Raw genomic sequence first — 25,723 nt, forward strand, 5'->3', positions numbered from 1 at the left:
AACTGAAAGTTAAAAGCCACACATATATAGGGACAAATATGATATTGGTAATGGTAGTTATTGTTTTAATTTTGTGTACAAGTACAACATAAAACAACTCCAATGATCGATGGATTCTATAATTTAATTGGCGCAAAAAAAAGAGAATTAACTCTTAATGGAATCAAACCAGGGCTCACAGGAATGACTGTTCCAATCACTCACCCAAACAATTTATTTTTCAAATAAATAAACGCCTCATCATCCACGGGAAGTTTAAAAAAATGTACCTTTCTTTTACATTCTACCTTCTTATCGCCTGAGTCATGGTTGAACCAGTCCCAGGATCTGCAAGATGGCGATGAGTCAATGTTACCATGCAAATATGTACAGATGCAAAAGTTCTAGCAAGCAGTAGGCAGTGGCCTCACCGACTGACGCGGTGGTTAAACTGGCTACTATTAAGACAGAGTTGATTATCCTTTTTATCCTTCTTCCTTTTTAGTTTGAAGTTGCTCCTCGTATTACGATGACAAAACGTTTCTTTAATCGAAATATATGTGGAAATACCGTCTACCCTTTGAGCTAAGTGACTCAGGGATGTGTAAATTGAACCAATAGATAACGGTGTTGACTTATGGGGCCATGAGTCAAATTCAACACTTTGAAATATCAAAGAAACATTTACACTTTACATTTTGTTTAAATCTAATAACACTACCTTGACCTTAAGCAAAAGACTTCTAACAAGGCTATTTATTTTTCTTCTTTTTTTTGAATCTGTGCTTACGACTCCAAGTCCGCCTCCTGCTCTTTTACTTACCTTAAGTTGTTGGAAACACTTTGCCCGTTCTTTTATGAGCTAATACATTAGCTGTGATGCTATCTTCGCTAGCATCATAGCTGGACTGTTTGTAATCTATCGGGATTTCTTTTATACTGAAAAAAGAAATTAAGAACATTTTTTTGTCCTTGCTGAGAATAATCAAATTACTGTACGATCTATCCTATTGGAGTTTGTTATTGTATAATTGTCAATAATATAGTGACGAGACCAAAGATTCACCTGCTCCAGCGGCAAAATCTACGCAGGCTTCTTCAGTGAAATAACTCCTGAACCATTAGTACAATTTTACTTTTATAGCAAATTTACTTTGGCTAGTGGGAGAGTTTCATATGGATGATAGATGAGTCTTGTAAAAACAATGTATAAAGCAATATTTGAACTTGCTTCAGATCTATATTTTCAAAAAAAACACCTGGACGTCACTCTAAAAAAAAAATATATTATTCCAACACGCAAACTTTCTTTCTATTTTACAGTACGTAAAGATTCCAGCACCATCTCCCGAATCTCCCGATGGCTGCAGAGTGTTCTCGTTTTACCTGTCCAGCGACAGCAAGGACAAGCCTCAGTCCAGCTTCGACTGCATTCACCAATATGTCTCAGGGTAAGTATTTTCCACCCCTGACCAGGAATGCCACCGTTCACGGTAAATTATGTGTCCCGGACCTCAACCACAGAGCCGAACCAAAACAGTGGCTGCTCACAACAACTATAATAACTCTCAGAAAGTTGGCGTCTATATTTAAACGCAACTACAATAATGTGTTGGGCAAACATGACACATGTAGCCGCAGAGGTGTGACCAGGCATCATTGTGAACAGAAGGACAGTGTCTGCTGCTGCACTGGGTCATAGTGTGGATTAAAGGTTTATGCATAAGCTTCTATACTCACTTGTCAATGTAGCTAAACAACAGCACAGTTGTTGGTGCAGTTTGATTTAAAGACGTGTCATCATTTCACCTGAAAACAAATCACTTTATGTGGTTTTATACAAGTTGGTCTGACCACCAAATTAAAACCTATATCCTATATTTTTATCCTCAAACTTTTGCAGACCTCAACTCTTAAAAGTATTCCCCACTGAGCTGTATACAATTTGGTATCCATGCACTCAGAGCTGTGTTTTATTTATTTGGACGTATGTTCACACACAGTTTCTTTGCTTTTAGGTGTACTCTACTCGTGCACTCTTTCGAAACGTCTGAGACCTCACCCTCACTCTCTCTCTGGGATCCCTCCAAATCTCAGATTGATGCCTTAAAAACACAGAAGCTGAGCCGTCGAACAATGTTCTCTGGCTCTTAAATTCTACTTGAGGGGCACCTCGAGTTCTTACTGTGTCATTGTCAGCCTCAGTTTTGCCCTCGAGTTCGTCTCTTGTGTAGAGTTCACATTTTGCCGTTTTAAAATACGAGACATGTTATTACTCCAGTAGAATAACGTGTGTTTCCGCTTATCTCTAGAGAGTCAACACAACATCCTTTCCTTTGGCTTTTGAACATAGAGAGTTTCGTACGCATCTTTAGAAGAGAATGGTTTAGAATCCTTGCATCCCCTCGTAACCGGGTCATGATTTAAGAGCGATATTTAAGTTGAGAGTCAAACTAAAACACATTGATCACTGATCTATGAACAGGTTTAAGCAAGAATATCAAGTATATTCCTATTAAATCGTAAAACTTGGTAACAATTACTAGATTTCACTAAAAGGTGGGGTAGGTCTTCTTCAGAACAATGTGAGCAAGTAGCTGTTCATATTTAAAGTGTTATAAATACTGTTCTCAGTTTAATATAACCTTATCCCCCTTACTTTTAAGGGTCTTATTTCCACAAGGAAAGGCTAAATTAAAGTAAAAAGAGTTTTTTTCTTTCTTTTTTCATTGTTGTTGTCACTTATTTCTATTATATTCTTTTTCTGTAGGTTTTGTTTTTACTATAGATCGTCGGTAAAGTAACGTCTCTCTGTATTCAGTCAAGATGTGAACCTCTGTACATACTACTGTCCTTTTTTCAAGTTTCATAGAGTTTATTTCATCTCTGAATCTTCCCTCTTTCCATTTTTCCAGGGAGGGCAAGGATCAGCTGGAGGGCCAGGGCAGCATTCAGGACAAGATCACGGTCTGTGCAACGGACGATTCTTACCAGGCCACGCGGGAGCGCATGTCTCAAGTGGAGAAGGATATCTGGAGCCGCTCGGCGATCGAAATCAAACCGGGGCCAAGTGAGTTTAATTGACTGACGTTCTGGATCTGCATGTCTCTCCAACTCTGAGTTGAGAAAAAAAAGAGAAGTTATCAGACAACAAGGAAGCTTGGCAGTCATCGGTTTCATCATCTCATCTTGCTTGAACTTGCCATCTGGCACTTTAGTGATCACGAATTTGACCAAAACGCTCCCTTTTGAATCATCAATGACACTTTGAGCAGTTTCCTCAGGCAGCCTTCAATAACACCATTTTAATGAGAAAAATGTGTCTCATGCTGATCAGGTTTTGCATCGAGTGATTGAAATAATTGGGCTTTTAATTTGTGCAACATCTGAACAACAAGAGTGTAAGCCAACAGTAATCGAGGTTATTGTTTAAAAAGAAATACATTGGTTAGTTTCAGTTTATTTTAACTACATTTACCAAGTTTTATCTTGTGTAACCTGCTGACTTTTTTGGGGAATCTGTGACTATTCCATGGAGGGTTTTCTTAGTGGGAACAGGTTGATGTTACATTTAAAACAACAGTTCATATTTTAAAGAAACCAGCAAGAATATTCTTAATAAAATAAACCTTTTTAACAAAAATTTTGATAAAAGAACCAATGACGAGGTTTCAGATACGCTAAAGAAAGTGCATTGTTACATTATCTAGCATGTGTTAAAAGACACAGGGGGCCACATCTATTTCCTCATTCAAATCAGTATTTATTCTAACTAACTAGCTACTTATTTATAAAGTTCTTCCTCCACTACTGCAGGAAGAAACTGCGAGCTATAGTTTCAAAAAAGAAAAGTGAAGTGAGTCAAGTTATTTTTGCAATGCTGTTATAAAGTATTTCAATCGTGGCGGCACCGTCTTGGGCCCGCTATTATTTTTACCGTCACTTTTTCAAACCTGTCCTTTTTTTGTTTAAAAAAATTAATGTAGTTGGTGTATGAATCTTAACATGAGGCCTTTTTCGCTTTCGTTTTTATAAATTATAACATCAAGCTAACAATTATATTTTCAGTCTCCAAATTTAGTTAAAAAAATAAATGTCCCTAAGTTCACGTATTTTTGACAGAATATTCCATTTTTATTGGTCACCTCATACATAGTTCCTTGGTGAATAATATCAACATTTAAAAGTAAAAGAATGAAATAATTTATCATTTCTTTAAAAATTACATTTTTCTTTCATTTGTTCCTCGATACTTCTGTCATTATTTCAAAGTTTCCTGATCATAATAAGACACGACGGTCGTTACGCTGCAGGAGCTGAAGAAAGGCTGAAAATAAACAATTTGTTTACTTGCCTGTTATCATTAGCAAGGCATCAGTCTACAGCAGCAGCTCAAGGGTTTCTCTCCTAATAGCTCTTAAGATATACACAATTGTAACTGTTGGATAAGTTGCTGCAGGTATGAAATGTGGCATTACTGGTTCCGTCAGTTCGGCTTCTGGAAGTGTGAAAAACATGCTCCTGCAAGACTCGAGCGGAGCAAGAGACGATAGAGATCGTAACGTTTAATATTAACGTCGTCTCTATACATGGAGTCGTATCCGCTGATTTTGTGGTCGCCCTCTTCAATTTGCAAATCATACCCAGCGAGTCTTCAACTCGCAGTAACCTCCCAAGTCTAGCTTAAAGAGGTAATGAGATTACGGTCTGCAGATATCTATAAGCGGTGAGCCTGAACTGAATTAACTCTGCGACAGAGAGAAAGGAGCTCTGTTTGTCAGCTGCCTCGCTTTCCAATGCTCGCCTGTTTACTCAGCAGTAGCCAAACGTGACTGAACGTGCTTATATGTTCACGCATGAAGGGAAGCACTTTTTTTTTCTTTTTCTTTTTCTAGATTGATAGTACGCTCGTGTGCAGCTGACTTTTGTGAGGCGGAGAGAGATTTAATGAAGATAACAGTGTATCAGGTTGTGTGGCATGTGTAGGCCTGTCTCTCATAATCAGGGCGTGATTCGTCAAAGTGGCCAGAAGACTCCAGCGAAATATGATGACACGCTCTTAAATATATTGGCATTAAATACAGAAATGCTGAAAAGGAATCACATTAATGAAGCTCATAGGTGATAGCCTGACATAAAATGTGATCATAGCTGTGATACTTTTTCATTTTAAAAGAAGAAATCAAATGAATCATGAGCGATTGAGATGTTTCCACCTAAAAAAAACCTGGTATAATATGAACAAACAAGAAACAAGTCCATCATGTAGAAATAAAAACTCCCCAATGACAGCTTTAAAGGGAGATAAAGCAAAGTTCTGTCATGTGATGAAAAGGGAGGTTTATATACGCGAGATGTTTTGACTCCCTGTGCCAGAAACAAGTCTTTTATTTCCCTCAATGTCAAACTAAAACAGGCTTTTGTTTTGATCCTAGGCAAGTGTGTGAAGGTCCAGAGGAAGCAGGGTTTGGTATCAGGCTCAGATAGCAGCAACAAGCACTCCCCGAGCAACAAGAGGAGCCAGGTTCCCAGCTCGGCGGCACACCGGCCCCTGAGGGACCGCGTCATTCATCTGCTGGCCTTAAAACCCTACAGGAAACCCGAGCTGCTCCTGTGGTTGGAACGGGAGCGGGCCAGTTCCAAAGATAAGGCTGACCTGACCTCTGTGCTGGACGAGGTGAGACATCTGTCAAGTGTTTTTTGGCTGACTAATCAAATTATCGACCTTTTCCTGGATTTCCTTAACTGTATTTTCGGTTTTAGGTCGTCTATCTTGCTTTGTTTTAAGTGGGATGTCCTGACACCTTCTTTATGATTGAATGAATGTAGTTTCTACGTCTCCAATATTTCAAATGCTTAAAAAACGTATAAAGATACCAATATTTAAAAAGTAGGACTAAAATATTGAGAGAAAAACACAACATTCTAAAATGATCTTCGCAAGAGTTAATATTTGCTCTCAAGTCTGCCTCATAGTTTCCACTCTGTAGCTTTTAAACATAAACAAGTACAAAATAGAAGAAGATGAAATACTGTAAGTAAAAATACTGAAGATTCTCCATTTTTCAAATTGGTAAATAACTCAAAATATGTTACAAATTTAATATAAGGGGGAATAAAATACTATTATTATTTCATTAATTATTGTGAGTCATAAAAAGTTAGGGAATTTACAAGTTATAATGCAAATTGAAGTAAACATGGATAGAAAACAAGTTTAAAGTTAAGCTAGCTTGTTGTCAAAAACATGTCAAAATGATTTGTATTTTAGTGACAGACTCTGCTCATAGGATTAGACCTGAGATCTCCTAGCAGACTTTTTGACTTTAATAAAAGAATGTTTGAAAACGTATCATGGGCCAAATAGAATTCTCAGCTGGACAGGTTTTGGCTGCTGTTGAGAGTAAAAGTCACCTTTCTCTGACTTTCTTTTCCCGTCCGTGACCGTCGTGCACGTGAGACGCCGCAGACGCAGTAATTGTCGCGGCACTTTAATTATCCCGGGAGAAGCTGGTGTTTTGACAGGACTGGGGCGGGACGTCTCCAGCTGTGTTCTGGCTCCTGACCAGAGTTAAAAGCGGTTTGTTTGGCTTGATTTGTATCAGCCGGCTCCGGTTACACGAGGGCAGGGGGTTTAACTGTTTACTGTGAAGACACGAGAAGAGACGAGTTTTAATCTGGAGACTTGTCACTTTTATTCCAGGTGGGAAAGCTGAACTCCAAAGACCACAGTTACTCCCTGAAGGACGAGTTGTACAGATGCGTCCAGAGGGACTGGCCTGGATACACGGAGGAGGAGAAGCAGCTTTTATTTAGAATCCTGAGCAGGTGGGTCCAGTGTTTAAAAAAGATTATAAAGAGAGAATCTTCTCTTGATAGACCACAATGATCAAAAAAACGAGTTAGTACTTTGGAAGCGGGTTTTTTTTGGCTTCGGGACAAAAATGTTTCTTAGGATCGAGATCATTTTCCCAGTGTTTTGACATTTCAGAAGCCGCGGCCTGTGATCAAGCAGGAATTCGAGTCTCTCAAGCGGACGCATGAGAGCGGAGTAAACGATTCTGAGCTCTGTGTTGCCAGATGGCGTTAGCACGGCCGGTTCAGAAGAGCAAAGCCCAGTTTTTTTTCTGGGTGCGCTTCCTCTTACGGCTTCCCCCCTGCCTGCCAGTAAACAAGCAGGCCATGTGCCTAATTTGGAAAGACTTGCCATTCCTGCTGGCTGCTTTAACGCCCCCTGACAATATGTGAAAGTAGAAAGAAGATTACGACCACTATAGCGCTCGCCGCAACAAGTATCGAGGGCTGTAATGTCATTTTTATTGAGCGTTTAAACGTCATTCTTCTTCAGAATCCTCCAGGGAGGGACTTGTTGCATGAGGAAGGAGCTGTAGGAAGCAGATTACAGGGGATGAGGGTTTGGTCCGAGAGAGGTTAAAACCGCCGCCATTGTTTCGTCTCTGTGGTCGAGGCGGGGGAGGGAAAAAAAAAAAAAACACGTGACAGAAACATGCGACGACAGAGATTTTAACAGCTGATTTAGTCTGTCCGGGATTATTAGTTTTCGCCCGGAGGTTCCGCCGCTGTCTAATCCGGAGATGCTGCGCTACTTCAAGTAGTAATTACTCGCGGTCAATCCATCACAGTGTGGAGTTTGTGACCTACATTTCTTTGGTCGCACGGTCACCCGTCTGATACTTTCCTTCTTTATGTCTCATCAGGAAACTCCAGACGCCTCACAGTGGTCCTCTAAAAAGCCCCCAAACCCAGCATTCATTCCCCAAAACTCCCGGGGAGTCGCCGACACAGCTCAGCCCGGCGAAGAGCCTCTCAGTGGTAAACTCCCTTCAAATATACAATTATACACGTCTCCTCCCTTCTTTAAATTGACTCTAGAAGTATTTCAACATTAGCATTTAGCTTCTAGTCGCTATCTGACAAAGCTAACAAGAGTCAACATGAATCTGATTAAAAAAATACAACAACATACAACTAACATGGAGAAATAATTCTTCTTAATAATACTTTGTCTTATCTGCTGTTTATTAATTTATTAATTTATTTCTAAAACTTTTGAATTAATCATAATTGTAGGGATTCAATATTATTATATAATGAAATATCTTTAATGTTATATTCAATTCTATTCAAACACACCCTTGATTTTACATCGTACTTGTTTTCATCTCAAATATAGGTATTATTTATTTTTCTTGGGAAAGAGGTCAAATTAAAAATAAAAAAAAGTGTAACTCTTGAATTTAGGACTCCAAGGACTCTTTTTTTTTTTTACCTTTTTATTGTCTTTCACATTTTTTCTGCCTGTTTTTCTTGTAAACTATACCTATATCATTAATATATATGTCATACTTAAGAGTTTTTACCCATAATTCTTCAAATTCTATTGAGAATCTCTAAATAAAATGTATAAAGACATACACATTTTAAAAAATAAAAGCGAGAAAGGTACTTTTAATTAGATAAATCCATTTTTTTATTGTAATTCTTATTATGTTAAGTTTTTTTATTTATCTGTATTCGGCCTCATGGAAAATTGAACCTCTGTACGTTACTGTATTCTGTTCTGACTGACCTTTACTCTGTCCTTGCAGAAGCGACCTTTGACCCTAGACCCCTCTAACTGTCAGACCCCCAAGAAACAGAGACTCCTGGACCCGCCGTGCGCGCCCCTGCAGTCGCCCTCTCACACGGACTCGGGCGTCAACAGGGCGCGGGGCTCCCTCACACCTGGAAACACCAGTGTTCCCGTCAAGCCAGAATTCGACAAAACCAACAATCATCTGCAGGGTTGCACAAATGGCCTGTACTCGCCGCACAAACTCAACGGGTCCACCACGGTTCCCAAACCGGACAGGACAGAGCCCCCGGCGGTCGCCAGCCCCCAAACCCCACAGACCAAGCATTCCATTTGCACTGAACAGCAGTTCTCCAACGGCCAACACAAGAAGAAAAAGTCCAAAAAGCACAAAGACAAGGAGAGGGAGCGTTTAAAACCCGAGTGGATCGAGACTAGCCCGGACCTGAAGCAGAACCAGGAAAATATCAGATCAGGTAACCCCAGAAATCATGAATTCTGTTTCTTTTTTGGTGTTTTTCCATTTCATTTTTAGGTGAATTTTAAATTTTTTTTTTTAAATATTTAATCACATTTCCTTTTTCAGGGTCAACAACTTAAATCTGAGAGAGTAAACAAGATGATCAGTTCATTATAATTATGGTTGTTATTATTTTTAATAAAAGATATTAAAGGATAGGCAGGTTTTTATCCACTAGGGGTGGCGTACAAACATGCATGGTCATGTATAAATCATAAACTGTATCACCAACAATCAATGTTTTTATTGCATTGTTTTCGAAAATGGATAGTTGCGCGAGGGAATCAGAACTCGGTGTCAGGTGGAATGTTGTACGCTGAAACACTGGACTCTGTTGATGACTTACAACAGAGCAGATGTCTGACCTGAGGTCCGAGGAGTCAGCAGGCAACTTTCGCTCCTGCTGGCCCTTTAAAAACCACCTCTAATCACAACAGACGGATGTTGTTTAAGTTTGATCGAGTATTGGTGGCAACTTCTAACATAGTACGATTAATTATCGCCCAAAATAAGAGCCATTGTGGAGATCATTACTTACATTTATGTGGCCACAAGGTCTCAGTGAAACTATGGAACTGGTCATGTAAAAATGTTAATGACAGCTAACCCAGAGCACTCCTTCCATTTATATAAATATTATTATTTGTTATTTACATGTTCAATTTGGATTAAAAACAATTATTACTTTAAGGAATTAATTTTCCATTTGTTCTAGAACTAAACAACTAATACATTTTTTTTATTATTATTATCTTTTTTATGTTAATGTCATGGTACTAAAATGGACAAATCCTCACAAAATTATTTATTTACATTGAAGATTCTCATCTTTATAAAAAAATACAAAGTACATAATCACATAAGCCTTTTTTTAAACTCCTAGTCATACCTTTTGATAACCTTATTTGTAGCATATTACGTGATTTACTTGTTTTTTCACCCAATATCAAGTATTATTCTTATTCTTTTTTCCCCTCTAGTTAATCCTAGTATATAATGAGGTCCTTTCAAATATCTCATTTCCCAGCTCTGCCCAAAACGGTGCTTAAAGAATGGACAACATATAGTCTTTATAAGAAGTCAAATCAAGCTCAAGCTTTGTATCTGAAATAACACTTTTACAGCTTCTTGACTAAAGGGAACAATAAAACTTCCTTATGGTAAGAATAGACAGAAACCAGAAGCTTTCACCGTGAAAAAAACCCCCGACCACTCGTGTTATTTTCATGACTCGACAATCGCGGCGATAAACGGAGCCGAGGGATTTTCAGACGCACCATTCTGACAAAACTGGGTCAAATCTAACACAAAGTAATTAAATAATCTTCTAAACCGGGACACACTTAATTCTATAATTATCCAGGCGTGCGTCAGAGGGTGTCTGTCGGACTAAGAAACATTTCTGCGTAAAAGAAGGTTGTCGGACAAAAGACGAGCTTCCAGGAGTTTCTTATCCGTGGCACGTTGCGTAAAAGGTTGATAAGACTTTCGATCAGGGAAAGCAAAAATTAACCATTAACTCGGTGAGAGCCTGTTAAAGCAAATGTTACTTTCAGATGGACGAAATACAAATCCAATGTTTTTTTTACTGAATGTCTGTTCTCTTGCAGATCACAGAGAAGAGAAAATGCTCCACAATCAAAGCACACCGAAGGACTCGCCCGACTATTTATTGTGAGTTCTTACACACAATACGAGAAATTCACTCTCTTATCCAGGAAACTTACAATTGTTAGGTTCAGCTTCCTTACAGCGACATAAACACAGGCATGTGTCAGATATTTCCCAGAAATCCTCTTTGAAAAATATTTATACATCTGGTCCACATGCTGTTTAGTGACGTGTCATCGGGCTCTCACTCGGTACAATTTGGCGCCCCCTACTGGAGGAATCTCAACGCCGCACTCAATAGCGTCTTTTAAACGGTCGCTTTCTTTTATTATTCTTGCAGAAAATACAGCCCCATAACCGGCCTGGAGCAGCGGCAGAAGTACAAGGAAGACTTCAGTTCAGAGTACGACGAGTACAGAGCTCTTCATGACCGGATCGGGGCCATCACAGAAATGTTTGTTCAGTTGGGTTCGAAGATCAACACGCTCTCGCCAGGAACACAAGAGTACAAGGTACTTTCTTTTTTCTTTTTTTTTTAAACAGCCATATAAGGACACCCAGCCAGTAAACAACTAGTCTAACCTTTGTGTCTCCTTCCATCAGCTCATGGCAGACCAAATACTACAAAAGTACCGGAAGTATAAGAAAGTACGTTTTTATAGTTTTCTCTACTTGGTGTGTGAAAGTGTGCGAACACTGAATCTTTAATATTGCATCATCACCATGTTTAAATAAATAAAATACATGTTTTAATTAAATTACTAGAAATTAAAATCTAAAGTATGTATTTTTAGTATATTTAGTATATATTTTCATTAACTTTTCATGATGAAAATAAAGTAGATAATCTTTCCAAAAAAAAAAAACAATATTAAAAAACTGAAAATAATGCAATATAATATTTATAAATACCTTTAAAAAAACAACTAATATCTTTGTGTTCCTAAATTCATTTTTAAATAAAATATTTAACTTATTAGATATAATGATATTACTTACACAAGGTGGCCCTCACTGCCTACTCGTGATGAAACATTCTATTTCTGGTTGCATTAAAAAGTACTTCAGTATTGAAAAGAAATGAACGCAACTACCGTCTCTGACCCACTTCAGTAAACAGTTTGAATTGAAAAAAATGGTGCATCTTTAAATATGACTATTACCATTGACTATAACTGCCCAAATTAAAATCTACCCTCAATTCTTTCCAGAAGTTTCCGGGCTATCGGGAAGAAAAGAAGCGGTGCGAGTATCTCCATCAAAAACTGTCGCACATCAAAGCCCTGATCACGGACTACGACCGGGCGCAGGAAGTGGCGTCATGACCAGAGTCGTTCTTCAGCGGGGTGTTGAAACTGGACCAAAAGACTTTAACAAAGGGACCCAAAGATCGCCCCCTGCTGGGGCCAAGAGGTCACCTCAAACACTATTCACTTTATTCCTCCCGAGTGTTAATGAAACCGAGGAGCGAGGGGTCGGAGGTGAGCCGAGACCACTGACTAGTGATCAGAGCGTCGCCCCCTTTAACTTTTTAAAGTCACTGTCATATTTGTTCTGCTGTAAAACGGTCAGTTGAAGACGGGAAAACCAAAACCTTTTTTGGAGGTTTCACTCGTGGGTTCCTTTTCATTTGGTTCTTCGTGATCGAGTATAAGTCGATGGTACAATCAGTGGCAGTGGAGAGTGCATTCACTTGGGGGGAAAAAAAAGTGTTTCTGACTGAAAGACACTTTTAAAAGAGTGTTCTTTGTAATAAGATAAAGTAGATCTCATGTATGGCAGAGGTTTAGTTTGTGAGGCAGAAACAGAAAAGTATATACAAGTAAAATATTAATTAGAATTAATGATATTATAATACAAAAAAAAAAGAATTTAGAAAGAAAATATAAAAATGTATGTGATTGTTTACAGAGTTGTTTGGTTTACAAAGTACCAAATTATTGATGAATATTATGTCGTAGGGACTAACGTTGAGGAAAAGAGTCGAGTAAAATGATCTCCAACTCTCACATTTCATTATCTTTAGCAGGATATATTGGGTGAGAAGCTAAGTCATCTGGGAGAGACTCAAAGTAGAACCTGTGTTGAGAGAAGACAGCTAAAGTGATCTGGGCTGTGATCGCTGCCCCCGGTGGACGAAAAAGAAGATTAAAGATTCAAACAAATATATTATTATTTAATACACTTCAAATCAGTTCATGAAAGAGAGACAAATGTTTGAATTATCACGAAGGAGAAAATCTATTTATGAAAAAAATACATTTAAAAAAAATTGATTGATTTATTTAAACATTCAGAAACTTTTTTTTTTTTTTTTTCCCTCAAGTGAATACAACACATTCAACTTTAACTCTCTTTAAAGATATCATCAGTTCTGGATTCAAACTAATCTTATTCCAGCGAGTGTTCGTCACCTGTAGCTGACCAAGAATTGCCTTCTCATCAAACGTCTACACACACACACACACACACACGTTGCTGACCTGGAACCAGTTTCTTTATTTTTAACCAACAAGTGTTCGTCTCTCCTCACCAGCTTTATCCAAACATGGATGTTGCTTTATTCAAGTATTGATTTAGTTTGACTTAGTTATCAACAACAACAACAAAAACACGGACAGAAGCAACAGAATCAAACCGATATCAGCGAAAACACACGTATGTCTTATTCTATGTGAAATAGCCTTAAACATGCAAACGGTGTTTCCCGGTTGAGCAGCACAGTTTCAAGTGTTTCCTGTAATGTTGACTTTTTTTACATGCGTTTTTAATTGTGCTGTATCGTGTCTTAAACCCTGAGGTATCCCGACCGAGACCTCTCCAACAAAAACCCCTGAGTTATCTATCATAATCTCAGGTTCTACAAATTGGTGCGAAGCCCTCTAACCGCTTCGCTATTGGTTTGGGACTAGGCGGCGCCTCGGAGTAAACCAATAGCGAAGCCATTAGAGGGCGGAGCACCATTATGAAGTAGAACCCTCCACGTAGCGGCTCAATCATGACGGATCGCTTTAGAGTGTCTGTTTTTTTACTCCTGGCGCCAGGATCGAGAGGGTCGTAGATCCACTTGACTATGAGGTACATGTTTGTACGAGGAACACACACTGATCCGACCTGAACCGAGGCATGAGTTGTTAGTACCTTTTTTTTTTTACACTGCGTTCTTTGGTACTCGACCACAAGTTTAATACTAGTACTCCTAGATTCTTAAGCACCGATCTCCACCATATAAGCCGCGGCGTCGTCATGGTGACCACATATGCAACCCTAATAACAACACTGTACGATACACAAGGCTCCTATTTAAAAAAAATAGAAATAAAAAAGCAATAATTATAATCATCATCATTTTACGTCTGTTTAAATTTAATTCTGATTCCAGCACTCAATGGTGTCGTAGAAAAACAGTGGTCCCTCCTTTTATTCTTAAAACATCCCTCATTGCATAAATGCTATCTCGGTAACCGTGACCTAAACACCTGCTTGTGCTTTGCCGCCCAGCCGCCCAATTAAAGCTGTCGGTGACCTTTGTCATCGCAACACAGACGTACAGTAATATAAATACAGCATTGTAGCATCTCTTAATAGAGCGGTGTTTATTAATTAGTATTCGAATGAGTTCTACTACAATGTAATTAAACATGCAGTACAGTGTGCCATAACAAAAAAACCTACGAAATAAGGAGACCGCGGAAGGCGAGGGACCACTTAACGCAACTGTTTTCAACCATAAAGCAAATTTTAAGTCACTTTCAACCGTACCTGACAGAGAACATTGAGAAGATGCAACACATACAGTGAACACTAAGGCAATACAAGAGGATCATCAGGTGGACAGTGTGAAAAGCCAAAAAAAAACTACTGGTCTAAAAAAAGCTGCTAAATTTCCTCCATCTCATGTGTTGTGGATCGTACCATTTCAGTGGGATTACCTGGTCGTCCTGGCTTGTTATGTTGGTGAAAAACCACACCGACTGCTGTGAGGACGGGTCAGGTGTGGAGCACAAAAAGGGACATCAGGGTTTTTTTAGGTACAAGTGAGCGTCACAAGTGGAGACGTAAAGAGTGACTTTTGCAATCTTCATCTGAAGGATGTTTGTGGAGTATTATAGGAGGCTGAGGGTGTAACATGGGTGACATTATCATCACAAGTCTTAACTTTTCACTTTACCGTTCATCGCCGTGAAGCTGCCACCCAGTGTTAAATCGATAATACACAACATTCCTACTTAAAGTTTAGTCCCCCTTTTCTCTTTTTTTTTGGGTTATCTTTTTATTATTATGCTGCTGACCAAACCCACCATCTGTCACTCATCCACGGCCTCATCACCATCACGTGTCCACTGATGTCATATCGCAAACATCCCATCATCAGGACCAAATATCACGGGACAAGTGTTACTACTTTCATAAAGATCTCGAGACAAGCAACCGAAAACCCACTCAAGGACGAAACGTTTGTTACAAAAGACGCTGAAAAAAAGTCACTTTTCAATCACTTTGAACTGGTGTTTATGTCAAAGGGAAGGTCAGGTGGAGGCGGGTTCACTTCTGGAACTGTCCAAACCTGATGAGCTCAAAACACGCCATGAAGAAATTACTTCTGATCTTAGGATGTTAAAATTGAAGTTTGTAAATGTGCTATTCGGTTTATTTGTTGGGGGGAGACCGAGCCCTGTGTGCTCGTGAGACGCTGTGATGTTTTCTACTGTAGCGAGAGAGACTGATGTGCCTTTTTTCAGTCCAGGTGTGACGGATCCAAGCAACTGTTGCCACTATTTAAAAAAAAAAGTGCTTTTCTAACGTTGATTCGTGCTTCGATTGCCTTAAATAAATAAATGCAAATTTGGCATTACCATGGTATCCTGGAGAACTGGAACATTTTCACAGCAACGATGAATGATGGAGAAATGCCTGGATTTCATTTTCATCTGTTGTTTGTAATAGTCCACGGGACGAGCGTTTATGGTACTGGAAGGACGTTTGAACACTGAGCGATGTGAAGTCAAACACTCAATAAATGCAATTGACCTACAAACAAACGCCTCATCAATGAGTTTGACACGATAAACTTTTTTTTTCCACAGACATGCGAGCAGTGTGATGGATAACTCAATGAAATGTAATACACACGAACGACATCTAGAGGGCAGTGTTGCTTCACTTTTTCTTCCAGACACGGACTTGGATTAAACATGGTTTACGTTGCTTTTATATTTAAGAACGATACAGTGTAACATACGCAATAACACTAAGAAGTTCATATTCCCTCGGTCCTCTCTATAAAGGATAGTAGAGTTAAAGAAATTTTTATAAATATAATTTAAGGAAAATACAAGATTTTTCAAATAAAATATCTAAATATCTATTTGTTACAATGCTATAGATGATCGAACTAACAAATAAAATAAAAATGGAAGAAAATCACTACCATTGTTACCGGATAAAAATGTATTATGGTTATAATTCATGAAAACATAACCTTGGTACTGTTCCAAAGTATATTGCTTTTTATTATAGGAGAATACAACTTTTTATCAACGTGAATACATACAAATATTTTTTGTTAAAAATAAATAAAATAATAACTTAGAATGAATGAATAATCATAAAAAGGATCAACATAATTATTCAGTTTTGAATGGGTTTTCGTATTTGTTAAGGAGTAAAGTTCTTCCCCTTTGACATACAAAGACGTGAAGATTTGAAGTATAGTTTTAATTAAACTTGACTAAATGAATGTATGAATACGTGTAGAAACTTCAAGATATAAAGATAATTGAACATCTTTATTGAAAGCTGAAATGTCTTCAAGGACCGTTTCATGGTCTATTTGTCTCTCAAAAGAGCAACAAGTGCAACACATTATTCATAAAATGTTTATTTTCTTTCCAGAAATCTATCATTTACATCTCAACACTTAAGTGAATTGTGACAACTTTAGAAGTATAAAATAAACAACAGTATATCTACCTTATACCTTAAAATAGCAGCTTGTACGACAATCTTTTTATCCCAGCAGATCACACAGGTCTCTTATCTTATCTTGCATAGAAAATTATCTCCCGTCTTTCTTTAGAAAAGACACGAGGCAAGAGGGTGAAAGTCCGAGTAAAAAGTTTTCTCGGATAATGGATTTTCAGTACCTGGGACGTGAGACCTGATACTGAAGTGTGAGGGCCGACAAATACCACGGGCGACAAGCTTCCTGACCTTTGCTTGCATTTGTCAACGTGATGAGAGACCGCTGACAAATAAATCACTGCACCCACAGTCGAAAACTACATGCGTCCCCTGGGTTGCTTCGAGAACAAAAAATGTTCCCAGCTTATCAGCGTCGCAGCAGAACATATGTGGACCCTTTATTTTCCCTGAATTTAACACAATTCCCAGTCCAGACGAGTCCCTTTATCTCCAAATAAAATATTAATTTGGCACTTCAAGCATCTTAAAATAGTTGAGCCTCCAGTTGTGCAGGAAAGAGAAGTCGAACCATCTCCACCAGAGCATGAACACGGTTTCCTTTAATTTTTCACAATTAATTTGGGTTTAGAGACTTAAAAAAAGCAACCCTTGAGCAATGCTTAAAAAGTTCCAGAAGTGAGTTTTTGGTCACACAAGTACTGCAAGTACAAATGATATAAGCCAAGAAGTATGAACATCTCTTTAACTCCATTAGAGGTTTTAGTTGAAGAACCCTTGACCAGAGTTCCAGGTCATGTCAAGAACGTGGAGAAGCAACAGTGAGAAGTTGACTTTATCTGTTGTGCACTAGTGATGGGTTGATGGGGCCTCATGATGCGTCATGATTCAGTGTCATCATTTTGAAAAGCCACTAGATGGCACTGTCTGCATTAAAATAGTTGACTCTGAGCCCAACAAACCCAACAAAAATTGGCATCATTTTTAAACCGAGAGTGCCATCTAGTGGTCTTTCAAAAATTATGACACTGAATCATGACGCATCATGAGGCCCCATTAACCCCATCACTAGTGTGCGGTATAGCTAACAGCACTCCCCGTTGGTTTACTAGCAAAGAACCTGCATCGATCATTAACCTGCTTGTCCTTGATTTTATAACATGATAAAAATGGCTTCACATTGTCCCGGTGTATCTTTTTCAATCGAAAGTACCCAATAGTACCCTTGAATTATTCAACAAAATGGTTGCACAAATAAAAGCAAGAGAAACAAGAAACAATTTCCCGAAGGAGACCTCGAGAGAGAACAATAAAGTTTGATCTACTGATCTATCTAAGAGTTATTTAAAGTACCACTACTGATTACCCCTCGCATTATCTCGGGGTCAAGGAGAACCGGAGGCTCGACCGAAAACAAATAAATGCTGATGACTGTAATATTTTTGTGTTCTAACGTTTTTTGACATGAACTTGTCATTTTACTCCAATCACTCAACAAAATGGCTGCACAAACATAACATTAAGATTTACTTAAAGTATAATCACTGATTTAGATGCACGCGTAGGCTTTTGCTCGCACCTATTTTGTCCCGAGTCTTTCGAAGTATGTATTTTATGTCATGGTGAATTTAAAAAGAAATCCCTCACAAAGTAAGGGAATTCACGAACACCCGAGCTCCGATCGGTTCCGTGAAAACGATATCAAGTTTTGAGTTTTAACTTGGGCTGTAGGACGGTGAGCAGGCCGACCAGCGAGGACACCAGACCACAAAACCCGACCACCCCAGCGTTGGACTTGTAGATCCCCAACTTGTCCAGAGGGATGAAGAGGTCGCAGATGTTCTTCAGCGTGTCCAGGGCGAGCATGGGCTCAGATTTGAGGCTGGACAGAAGCAGAAAAATGAAAGCGTCCAGTCGCGGAATCACCACTTCGGCCACTTCGGGACACTCGCTGAGATGCGAGTCCATCTTCTGCTGGAAGCGTCTGTCCCTGGCCTTCCGGGCCATCAGCTGGACGATGAAGTACAGATCCGTGGTGAGGCTCATGGCGAGCGAGACGAGGTAGAAGCGAGAGGCGTTGGTGCTCCAACGGTCCTTGTCGAGGTGGGAGATGAGGCGGACGTTCTGGGCCCACAGAGCGTTGTCACAGAGGAAGTAGAGGGCCCGGTTGATGTTGGCCGTGGTGAGGCACAGGCTCAGCACCCGGTCAGACAGTTGAACGCTTCGTTTGGCAGCTTCAATGGAATTTATTGTGTTCCCGAGTCTGAACACTGACAAAAGGAGGGGAAAAAAAAAATTGGAATTAGAACAGAAGAGAACTTCATGTGGAATGTCTGAGCAGCGTTTTGCAGAATACAGTAAAACTGCATCGGCTACATATCTGTAACCTTATTTGGTTTGGAGAGTAATCTATACCGTACCACTTTTTTTCCAACCTTCCAGCGACAATTAGCGAAATCGCTGAGGCTTCAAAAAAAAAAGAAAAAAAGCACCAGCTACAATTCCAGTTAGATTAAAATATCATGAAATGTATGAAAGAAAGTCGGTTTCTTTTTAGGTCATCATCGGTAAGGCATTAAGACAGAACCCAGATAGAAAGTCACGTGTTGAAGAAATTACCAAGAGATCAACGTCTATAGAACTTTGAAACAGACAGATTGTAGAGGGACCTCTAGCCTTCTATATAGAAGTCTTCAAGCGGAGCAAAGTTGAGGATTTGAATGACTAGAAAAGGAAATCTATCAAACAAGAAAAGCACTTTGTCAGGCCTTAGTGCAACCACTTTAATGATTCCACAATTGTATCAAAAGGAAAAAAAAAAAAAAGGGTTGAACTGAAGCATCAGGGACTGAAAGCACAGATCAACACGCTTCGTTTGCATGTCCCTTGCTAGTTCCAAACAAAGTCAGGTGCACGAGTGTCAGAGGTTAGAAGCTGTTCCATTCATTCAAAGCCTTGACAAGAGTCCAGAACACCAACCAAATGTAAAATGATGCATTCTTAGTTCCATTATTAACATTCCCTGGACATGCAATTACAGTCAAAACCATGATACTTCGTGAGAGACTGAAAGTAAAAGTAAAGCATTTAAGGAAAGAAACGTCTCTGTATTGCAGCAGAATCTTACAACTACGTTATCAAATGTCTGTCTCAACGGGGCTAGACCACGAACAGGAAGGTTGAAAATGATGATGAAACCCTTTGTTGAAGGGCTGCACGATAAATCGATAAAATATCGATATCAATATTGGCACGTGTGATATGCATATGGTAAACATGTGCGATAATTTATCATTTTTCATTGATCAATCAATCAGTCAAATCAAGCATTTCTTAATCTGCACTTTGAACGTGTGATGTAAAAATGCCAATTTGTACTTCTATGTCTCTTTGTCGTTTAAGTCTGTCTGTTAACTGTTGCTGTGTCTCAAATCGCATACTAGCGTACTAAAAGTTAGTATTTTTAGTGCGTTAGTGCGTCTCAATTCTTAGTACAGAAATTTAGTGCGCCATGCACACTAAATTGGCGTACTAACACGCCCACAAAACTGAGCATGGTTCGATGGACACTAACCACACTAAACAGCCGCCATCTTAGTGACGTTGTAAACAGAAGTTACGTCATATATAAATGCATATATATTCATATACTTACAGGTGCATTTTCTGCAGCAGTAGGAGGATAAACACGTCTTCGCTGCTGATACCAGCTTAAATATCTCGCGATTATTTCGATTCTCATATTTTTTCTTTATTTCTTTTTCCAAAGTTGCAAAACGTGCTGACAGCAGGTGTCGGCGATAGTGTTCAAACAGCTGATTGAAACATCATTAAATAGAAGTAGAAGAAGAAGCTGTCATGTGATTTCCGGTTAGTGTGTAACAGCAGTGTTTGATTTGAGACATACTATCTGTGGAGAATTTGCGTACTAGTTAGTATGTACACTAAACTGATGCATACTAACTTCTAGTATACTAAGAGTAGTATGCGATTTGAGACACAGCATGTGCGACGCAGCTTTCTAGACTCGGTTGCCATGGTGACGCGTATTGGTGGCGAGCTGATTTAGCGCAAGTCTGTATATACACAGAACATATGAGCGCTACTTAAACACGTGTGATCCATTCAGCCGCTCATCTCTTTCAACCACCTTTGCTAAAGCAACATATTGTTAGTACTTTTCATCTCGTCTCAGGTGTTTGCTTGGTGAAGGAAGAAATATCGCATTAATATCAATATCGCAATTCAAGACACCAGTATCGAATATCGCACATATTTCCCAATATCGTGCAAGCCCTTGTTGCGAGTCAACTACGAGCACAGATGGACGGACACAAAAACAAAAGTACTATAAAAAGTTAGCAACACGGTACGAGTAAGAAAACATATCTGAAAGTGAACTTCTCATCTGCAGAGTCGTTTAGTGGCAATATTTTCTGATGTACTAGCTACAAACTACTTATTTAAATAGTATAAAAGAATTGCATTTGAAAGAAACACTCGTGATTTAAAGGAGTTTTCGATAAACGGCGCCCAGACAACCGTTGCTGGAGCTCCGTTGGAGCGACAAATCCCCTTCTTATATTTTGTGTCGACATTGAACAGGTGTGTGTCTGCAGATAAATCATGCCATTAAAAGCGTGTGTGTGTCAGCTGCCGATCTTTTCACTGATCTTCCCTGCAGGCAGAGAAACTGAACTAACCGAAGGAAGATACATAATATTGCTTAACCGCAGGAACCAGTTTGTGCAACACTTTCAGTCCAATCGTTTCAAAAATAAGCAAATAAGCAAAACAAGCTCTTCTTAATCAAACGATCACAATCAGAAACAAAGATTATAAAACGATGATTATGATTACGCGTCGCAGTAGATGATGCTTTTGATTTACAAGTGGTCTGGGAAGTGAAAGTGTTGTTGCAGTGAAATTAATTCACAGAAAATGAATTATAGAATGAATTATTGATGATAACAAAGACCTTTCAAAAATGTGGTTGAAACAGAGAGTATGAGAGTAAATCATACGACGGCTCACAAAAGGTGAAAAAAGAAAGAAACAACAAGTATTAGTCTAAGTATATTTAGTCAATTCTGATACTAATTCGACTGAGAAGTTCGGTAATACAGTGTTACACACAAACCACAATGTACACACAAACACACCCGGCTCACTCTTCATGTATTTGTACACTCAAGGTTATTTGCATTGATTTCACTGTTGGTTATTTACTTTCCTGATCAAGTTTATTTTATGACTCATTCAGATTTTTAATTAGTGTTTATTCAAGTCATTTAAAAGACTGGTGCCATCATTTATGTCCTCGACCTTTGAGTGGGAGGATGATATAATGAAAATGTTTTTTTTTTCTTTTTCATAGTTACATTTTTGTAACATAATATAAAAATACCTTCACAATAATTAGACTTCTACGGCACACAGACATGTCTGGTTGGAAACAAACGGTCAACTCATGTTTTGAACATAATGTTCCTGAAGCTATAATTGGTAATGAGACCAGACTAATCTTCGACAGAGCATTGATCACTTTATTTTAATGTTTTACTGCAGATTAAAAAGTAGTTTATCCAATCAGAAGATGTAATTTCATCTCTCAGACTCGCACATTACGTTTAAATGTATTATCATCGTGATTGTCATTTGATGAAGACAGTTTTAATGAGTCCGTTGAGAACATGGATGTTAGAAATGTGCTTAAGCAATAGAAAAAACACATTTTCTCAGTCAAAAGCTATGGAGAGAAGCTATTGCTCAAGTCAGTGTGTGAGTAAATGTGACAAAGGTGAACACAGATGTTGTGGTAAATATGTAAGCGATACAGTTAATGATTGGCAGTGAAAAGACTCTTAAAACTTAGTTTGAACTATATCAATTTTTTCTACATGATATTTTGTGTGTACGAATATAATATGAAGCATAAAGTATCTATCATGAAGTATAATGTGAGAAAATAAAAATACAACTTTATACTACTACCCGGAGGGGGGAGGGGGGCATGCTTTTGACAAGATAATTAACTTTGGTATTTACTCATACTTACATTTTCGTCCGGCACTCATGCTGGATTCAACACTTTTCAATTTCGCAACAAGTTCTTTCCTTTGCGTGTCTCGGAGTAAGTGGATTGACAGTGCGCATGCGTACTGCGTTGTTCTGAAATGCAGGAATTACAACATTAAAGTAAACGCTTGGTTTGAGCAACTTCTGTGTCAAGTTAAGCAAGACTTTTACACGCAGTTGTGCTTTTATCCGAAGAACACTTTGAAACATTTAAAAAAGTCGCTGTACCTGAGGACCCGGTCCCTTCCTTGGCTCTGGTTCAAGAGTCTCCCCAGCGCGTCCATGGCCGCTCGAGCAGGACAACTTGTTCCGAACGGATTAAACTCAGAGAGTTAGGAAAACCTCTGCTCAGCAGCTCGTGGAGTTCATACTAAAACATCTAGTATGAGCCTGAAAGTTCACACACGTCCTGACTCGTCCAGCCGGTGCAACTCGATATATTATATGTTTGTTTCCCTCCGGATATGTTTATGGGACGGACCGTCGATGCCGGGCGAGATTAGAGGACGGACCCAATGGGAACGCTCTACGGTTACCATGGTAACGGAAATTAATTAATATATTTCCCTCGTAAAATACTATTTATTAAAAAAATAGATAAATAAACAAACAATTTTTACTTTTGTTTCGACATCTTTTCCACATAATTTAATTAAGCAGTGTTTGGAAAACGGTTTAAGTTTATTTTATTTTTTACAAATTGACTTTTTTTAAATAATCATACTAATGAATTTTGATGACATCACACTTATTTTCATCGCAGCCAGGAAGACGAAAAACATTCCAACTCTAGTAACAATATTTGAAAATAAAACTTTAGTAAATGTGTACAACGTTATTTGTAATAATAATAATAATAATATTTAATTATATATAAAAACAAATTTTAAGTTAAGTAATTCTATTGACCCATTTAAAAAACAACCTGTTTCCTAGTTCATTCTTAATTATTTAGAATATACATACTTAAAGAATTGTGGGTTGTGATCGATATTGTATAAGTTAAATGTAAAATAAAGTATAAACCTTTTCAGTATTTGGATAATCATGTGATTTAACAATCATGAGAGTTGTCAAAAAGTTCACAACAGATCATTAAAATCTTTTTGAGAGGGAGGAAATTTAACTCTGACTAAAATATATGCATTTCTTTAATCCACAAATAACTGCTAAACATTCGTTTATTGACAGAGTTAATTAGGATAATCAACCTTGGATAAATGTAAATGAATGACTAACAGCAAACAACTTGAAAAGTATTGAGTAAATGAAGAAAGCCGAATTGAATGGGTAATGCAAACAAAAGTTCTTTAAAATGAATGCATTGGTGTTTTAAACTATTTATATAACAAATTATATTAATATAATTTTGTGCTAATCAGATTGCATATTGTCCTTCTTAACGGTTTAATTTAACAACTGTGGGGCATTGTCATATCTTATTTGTAAATATGCAAAATTGTAGACATAAATAAATGATAAATAAGTCTACATAGTATCATCATTGGAGTAGTAATTTTCTCAAAAATGGCCCTAATAAATATGAGTTTAAAAATTAAATCTAGAAGAAGTTGTGCCTGATTGTTTTAAAGGAACCCTTTAGTTAAGGGTGTATTAAGCAAGTGTATTATCTCAATAGAAGTGAGAATAAAAATTTAAATAAATGCACATTCTGTAACAGTAGTTTGACAACACGGTGAGATTGCATGTTGAGCTAATCTTACTACCATAAAGCTTTTCTGCAAATTGTCTTGATATTTTGCACTAATTCCAAGCCCTTCTCTGCCAGAGCAATCGTATTTCTCAACAAGAAATAACGTTATTGTAGATTATTTAACAGATATTAAGCCCCTGTTTGCAGAAATTGAATATCGTGTCTGTAAATTTCAACTATTCTATTTGCAGCTCCATCCCTCCCAAGACACCATTCCCCGCCATATCCCCCTGTTCGTCGCTGATACACGGAATGTTTTAAACTGTCACGGTGAGATCACAAAGTAATCCATAAGTCAGAGACTGATTATGAACCAGCGCCGCTTCATCTCACTTCATAACTACATCATTTGTTTTGCTTTACATAAAAACATGGATTTTACCCAAATCGAAAGTCTTTAATGAGTCAAGGGGGGAAAAAAAAACAGCTGGTGGTCACGTCCTTATTTTTGCCGTGAGCTTGGTCTGCCTAATGAGATGAAATGTTGCCGTCAGAAGTGTTGATCACTTCATCTGTATGTGACAGATGTTCTTATTCCTTGAAGTGGTAATAAAGGCGGCGGTGAGCAAATTTCTTTTCTATTGTGAGCCATTTAATAAAGAACTTTGCAACCATTTTTTTTTTTACTAAACAGCATAAATGCGACGATACATTTATCAGATGCCCCTGAGATCTTTTCATTTGATTTGAGCTGGCAATTAAGCAAAGATTCATTTTAAATCATTTATCCGTGTCATTTAATGAATTATGTTGAATGTACTCAAAGCTTATTATTTCTTCCCTTTTTTTACTGTTGAATATTAAAATGAAAATCCTTGGACATTCATTTTTAATTAATGATTCGTTGTTGGATCAGCTTAATTAAGTTTATCTTCAATGCGTTAGTTGTTGTTGATTCAATCGTCTCCAGCAGTTTTTCACGATGCAAGTCAATTTGACATTTGACACGGTTGAAACTCTAGCAGCTCATTAGTCTCCGATCAATCCTACTAAATATACTGGCAGAGATGCAAAATGTTCAGAAGGGGAATAGGTCTTGGGTTTTTAGCTGCACGAAATCTGAATTATTTAAACTTTTAGAAGAGAATAAAAAAACAAAAACTGTAAAAAATCCGCTGTTGGCAGATTTGAGCTTGTTTGAGGTTGACGTGTTTGTTCATGAAACACAAAAGAGCGACAACACCTTTTTCTTTTCTTTTTTTTAACATTTGTATAACGGCGCCGTCACAGACGACTCTTGAGCAGAATAAAGCGACAACACAAAAGTACGCTGAACAAAATCAAACAATAGTATCAGTGTCACAAT

The 25,723-nt window shown here is 38.1% G+C and overlaps 2 protein-coding genes across 2 annotated transcripts in view; one reads left to right on the forward strand and one right to left on the reverse strand.

Annotated features, from left to right (window-relative positions):
- Positions 1-15,745, forward strand: part of LOC148073604 (RNA polymerase II elongation factor ELL) — a 32,095-nt gene extending 16,350 nt beyond the window's left edge. Inside the window, exons 3-12 of the mRNA XM_087797071.1 lie at positions 1,303-1,430; positions 2,895-3,049; positions 5,415-5,656; positions 6,683-6,807; positions 7,698-7,812; positions 8,589-9,048; positions 10,703-10,766; positions 11,044-11,215; positions 11,307-11,351; positions 11,915-15,745. Of these exons, the coding sequence (XP_087653197.1) occupies positions 1,303-1,430; positions 2,895-3,049; positions 5,415-5,656; positions 6,683-6,807; positions 7,698-7,812; positions 8,589-9,048; positions 10,703-10,766; positions 11,044-11,215; positions 11,307-11,351; positions 11,915-12,028 (1,620 nt within the window). The 3' untranslated portion in view covers positions 12,029-15,745. The remainder of the gene's footprint in view (positions 1-1,302; positions 1,431-2,894; positions 3,050-5,414; positions 5,657-6,682; positions 6,808-7,697; positions 7,813-8,588; positions 9,049-10,702; positions 10,767-11,043; positions 11,216-11,306; positions 11,352-11,914) is intronic.
- A 960-nt stretch (positions 15,746-16,705) lies between these two features.
- On the reverse strand, positions 16,706-23,119 carry pex11a (peroxisomal biogenesis factor 11 alpha). Its single transcript, XM_087797075.1, has 3 exons — positions 22,932-23,119; positions 22,684-22,796; positions 16,706-18,895 (listed from the first exon to the last, which is right to left on the reverse strand). The coding sequence occupies exons 1-3, from the start codon at positions 22,985-22,987 to the stop codon at positions 18,327-18,329; spliced, it is 738 nt and encodes a 245-aa protein (XP_087653201.1). The 5' UTR covers positions 22,988-23,119; the 3' UTR covers positions 16,706-18,326.
- Positions 23,120-25,723: the final 2,604 nt, after the last annotated feature.

The sequence above is a fragment of the Callionymus lyra genome, chromosome 8, assembly GCF_982586985.1.
Source record: "Callionymus lyra chromosome 8, fCalLyr1.hap1.1, whole genome shotgun sequence".
NCBI classification, from domain to species: Eukaryota; Metazoa; Chordata; class Actinopteri; order Syngnathiformes; family Callionymidae; genus Callionymus; species Callionymus lyra.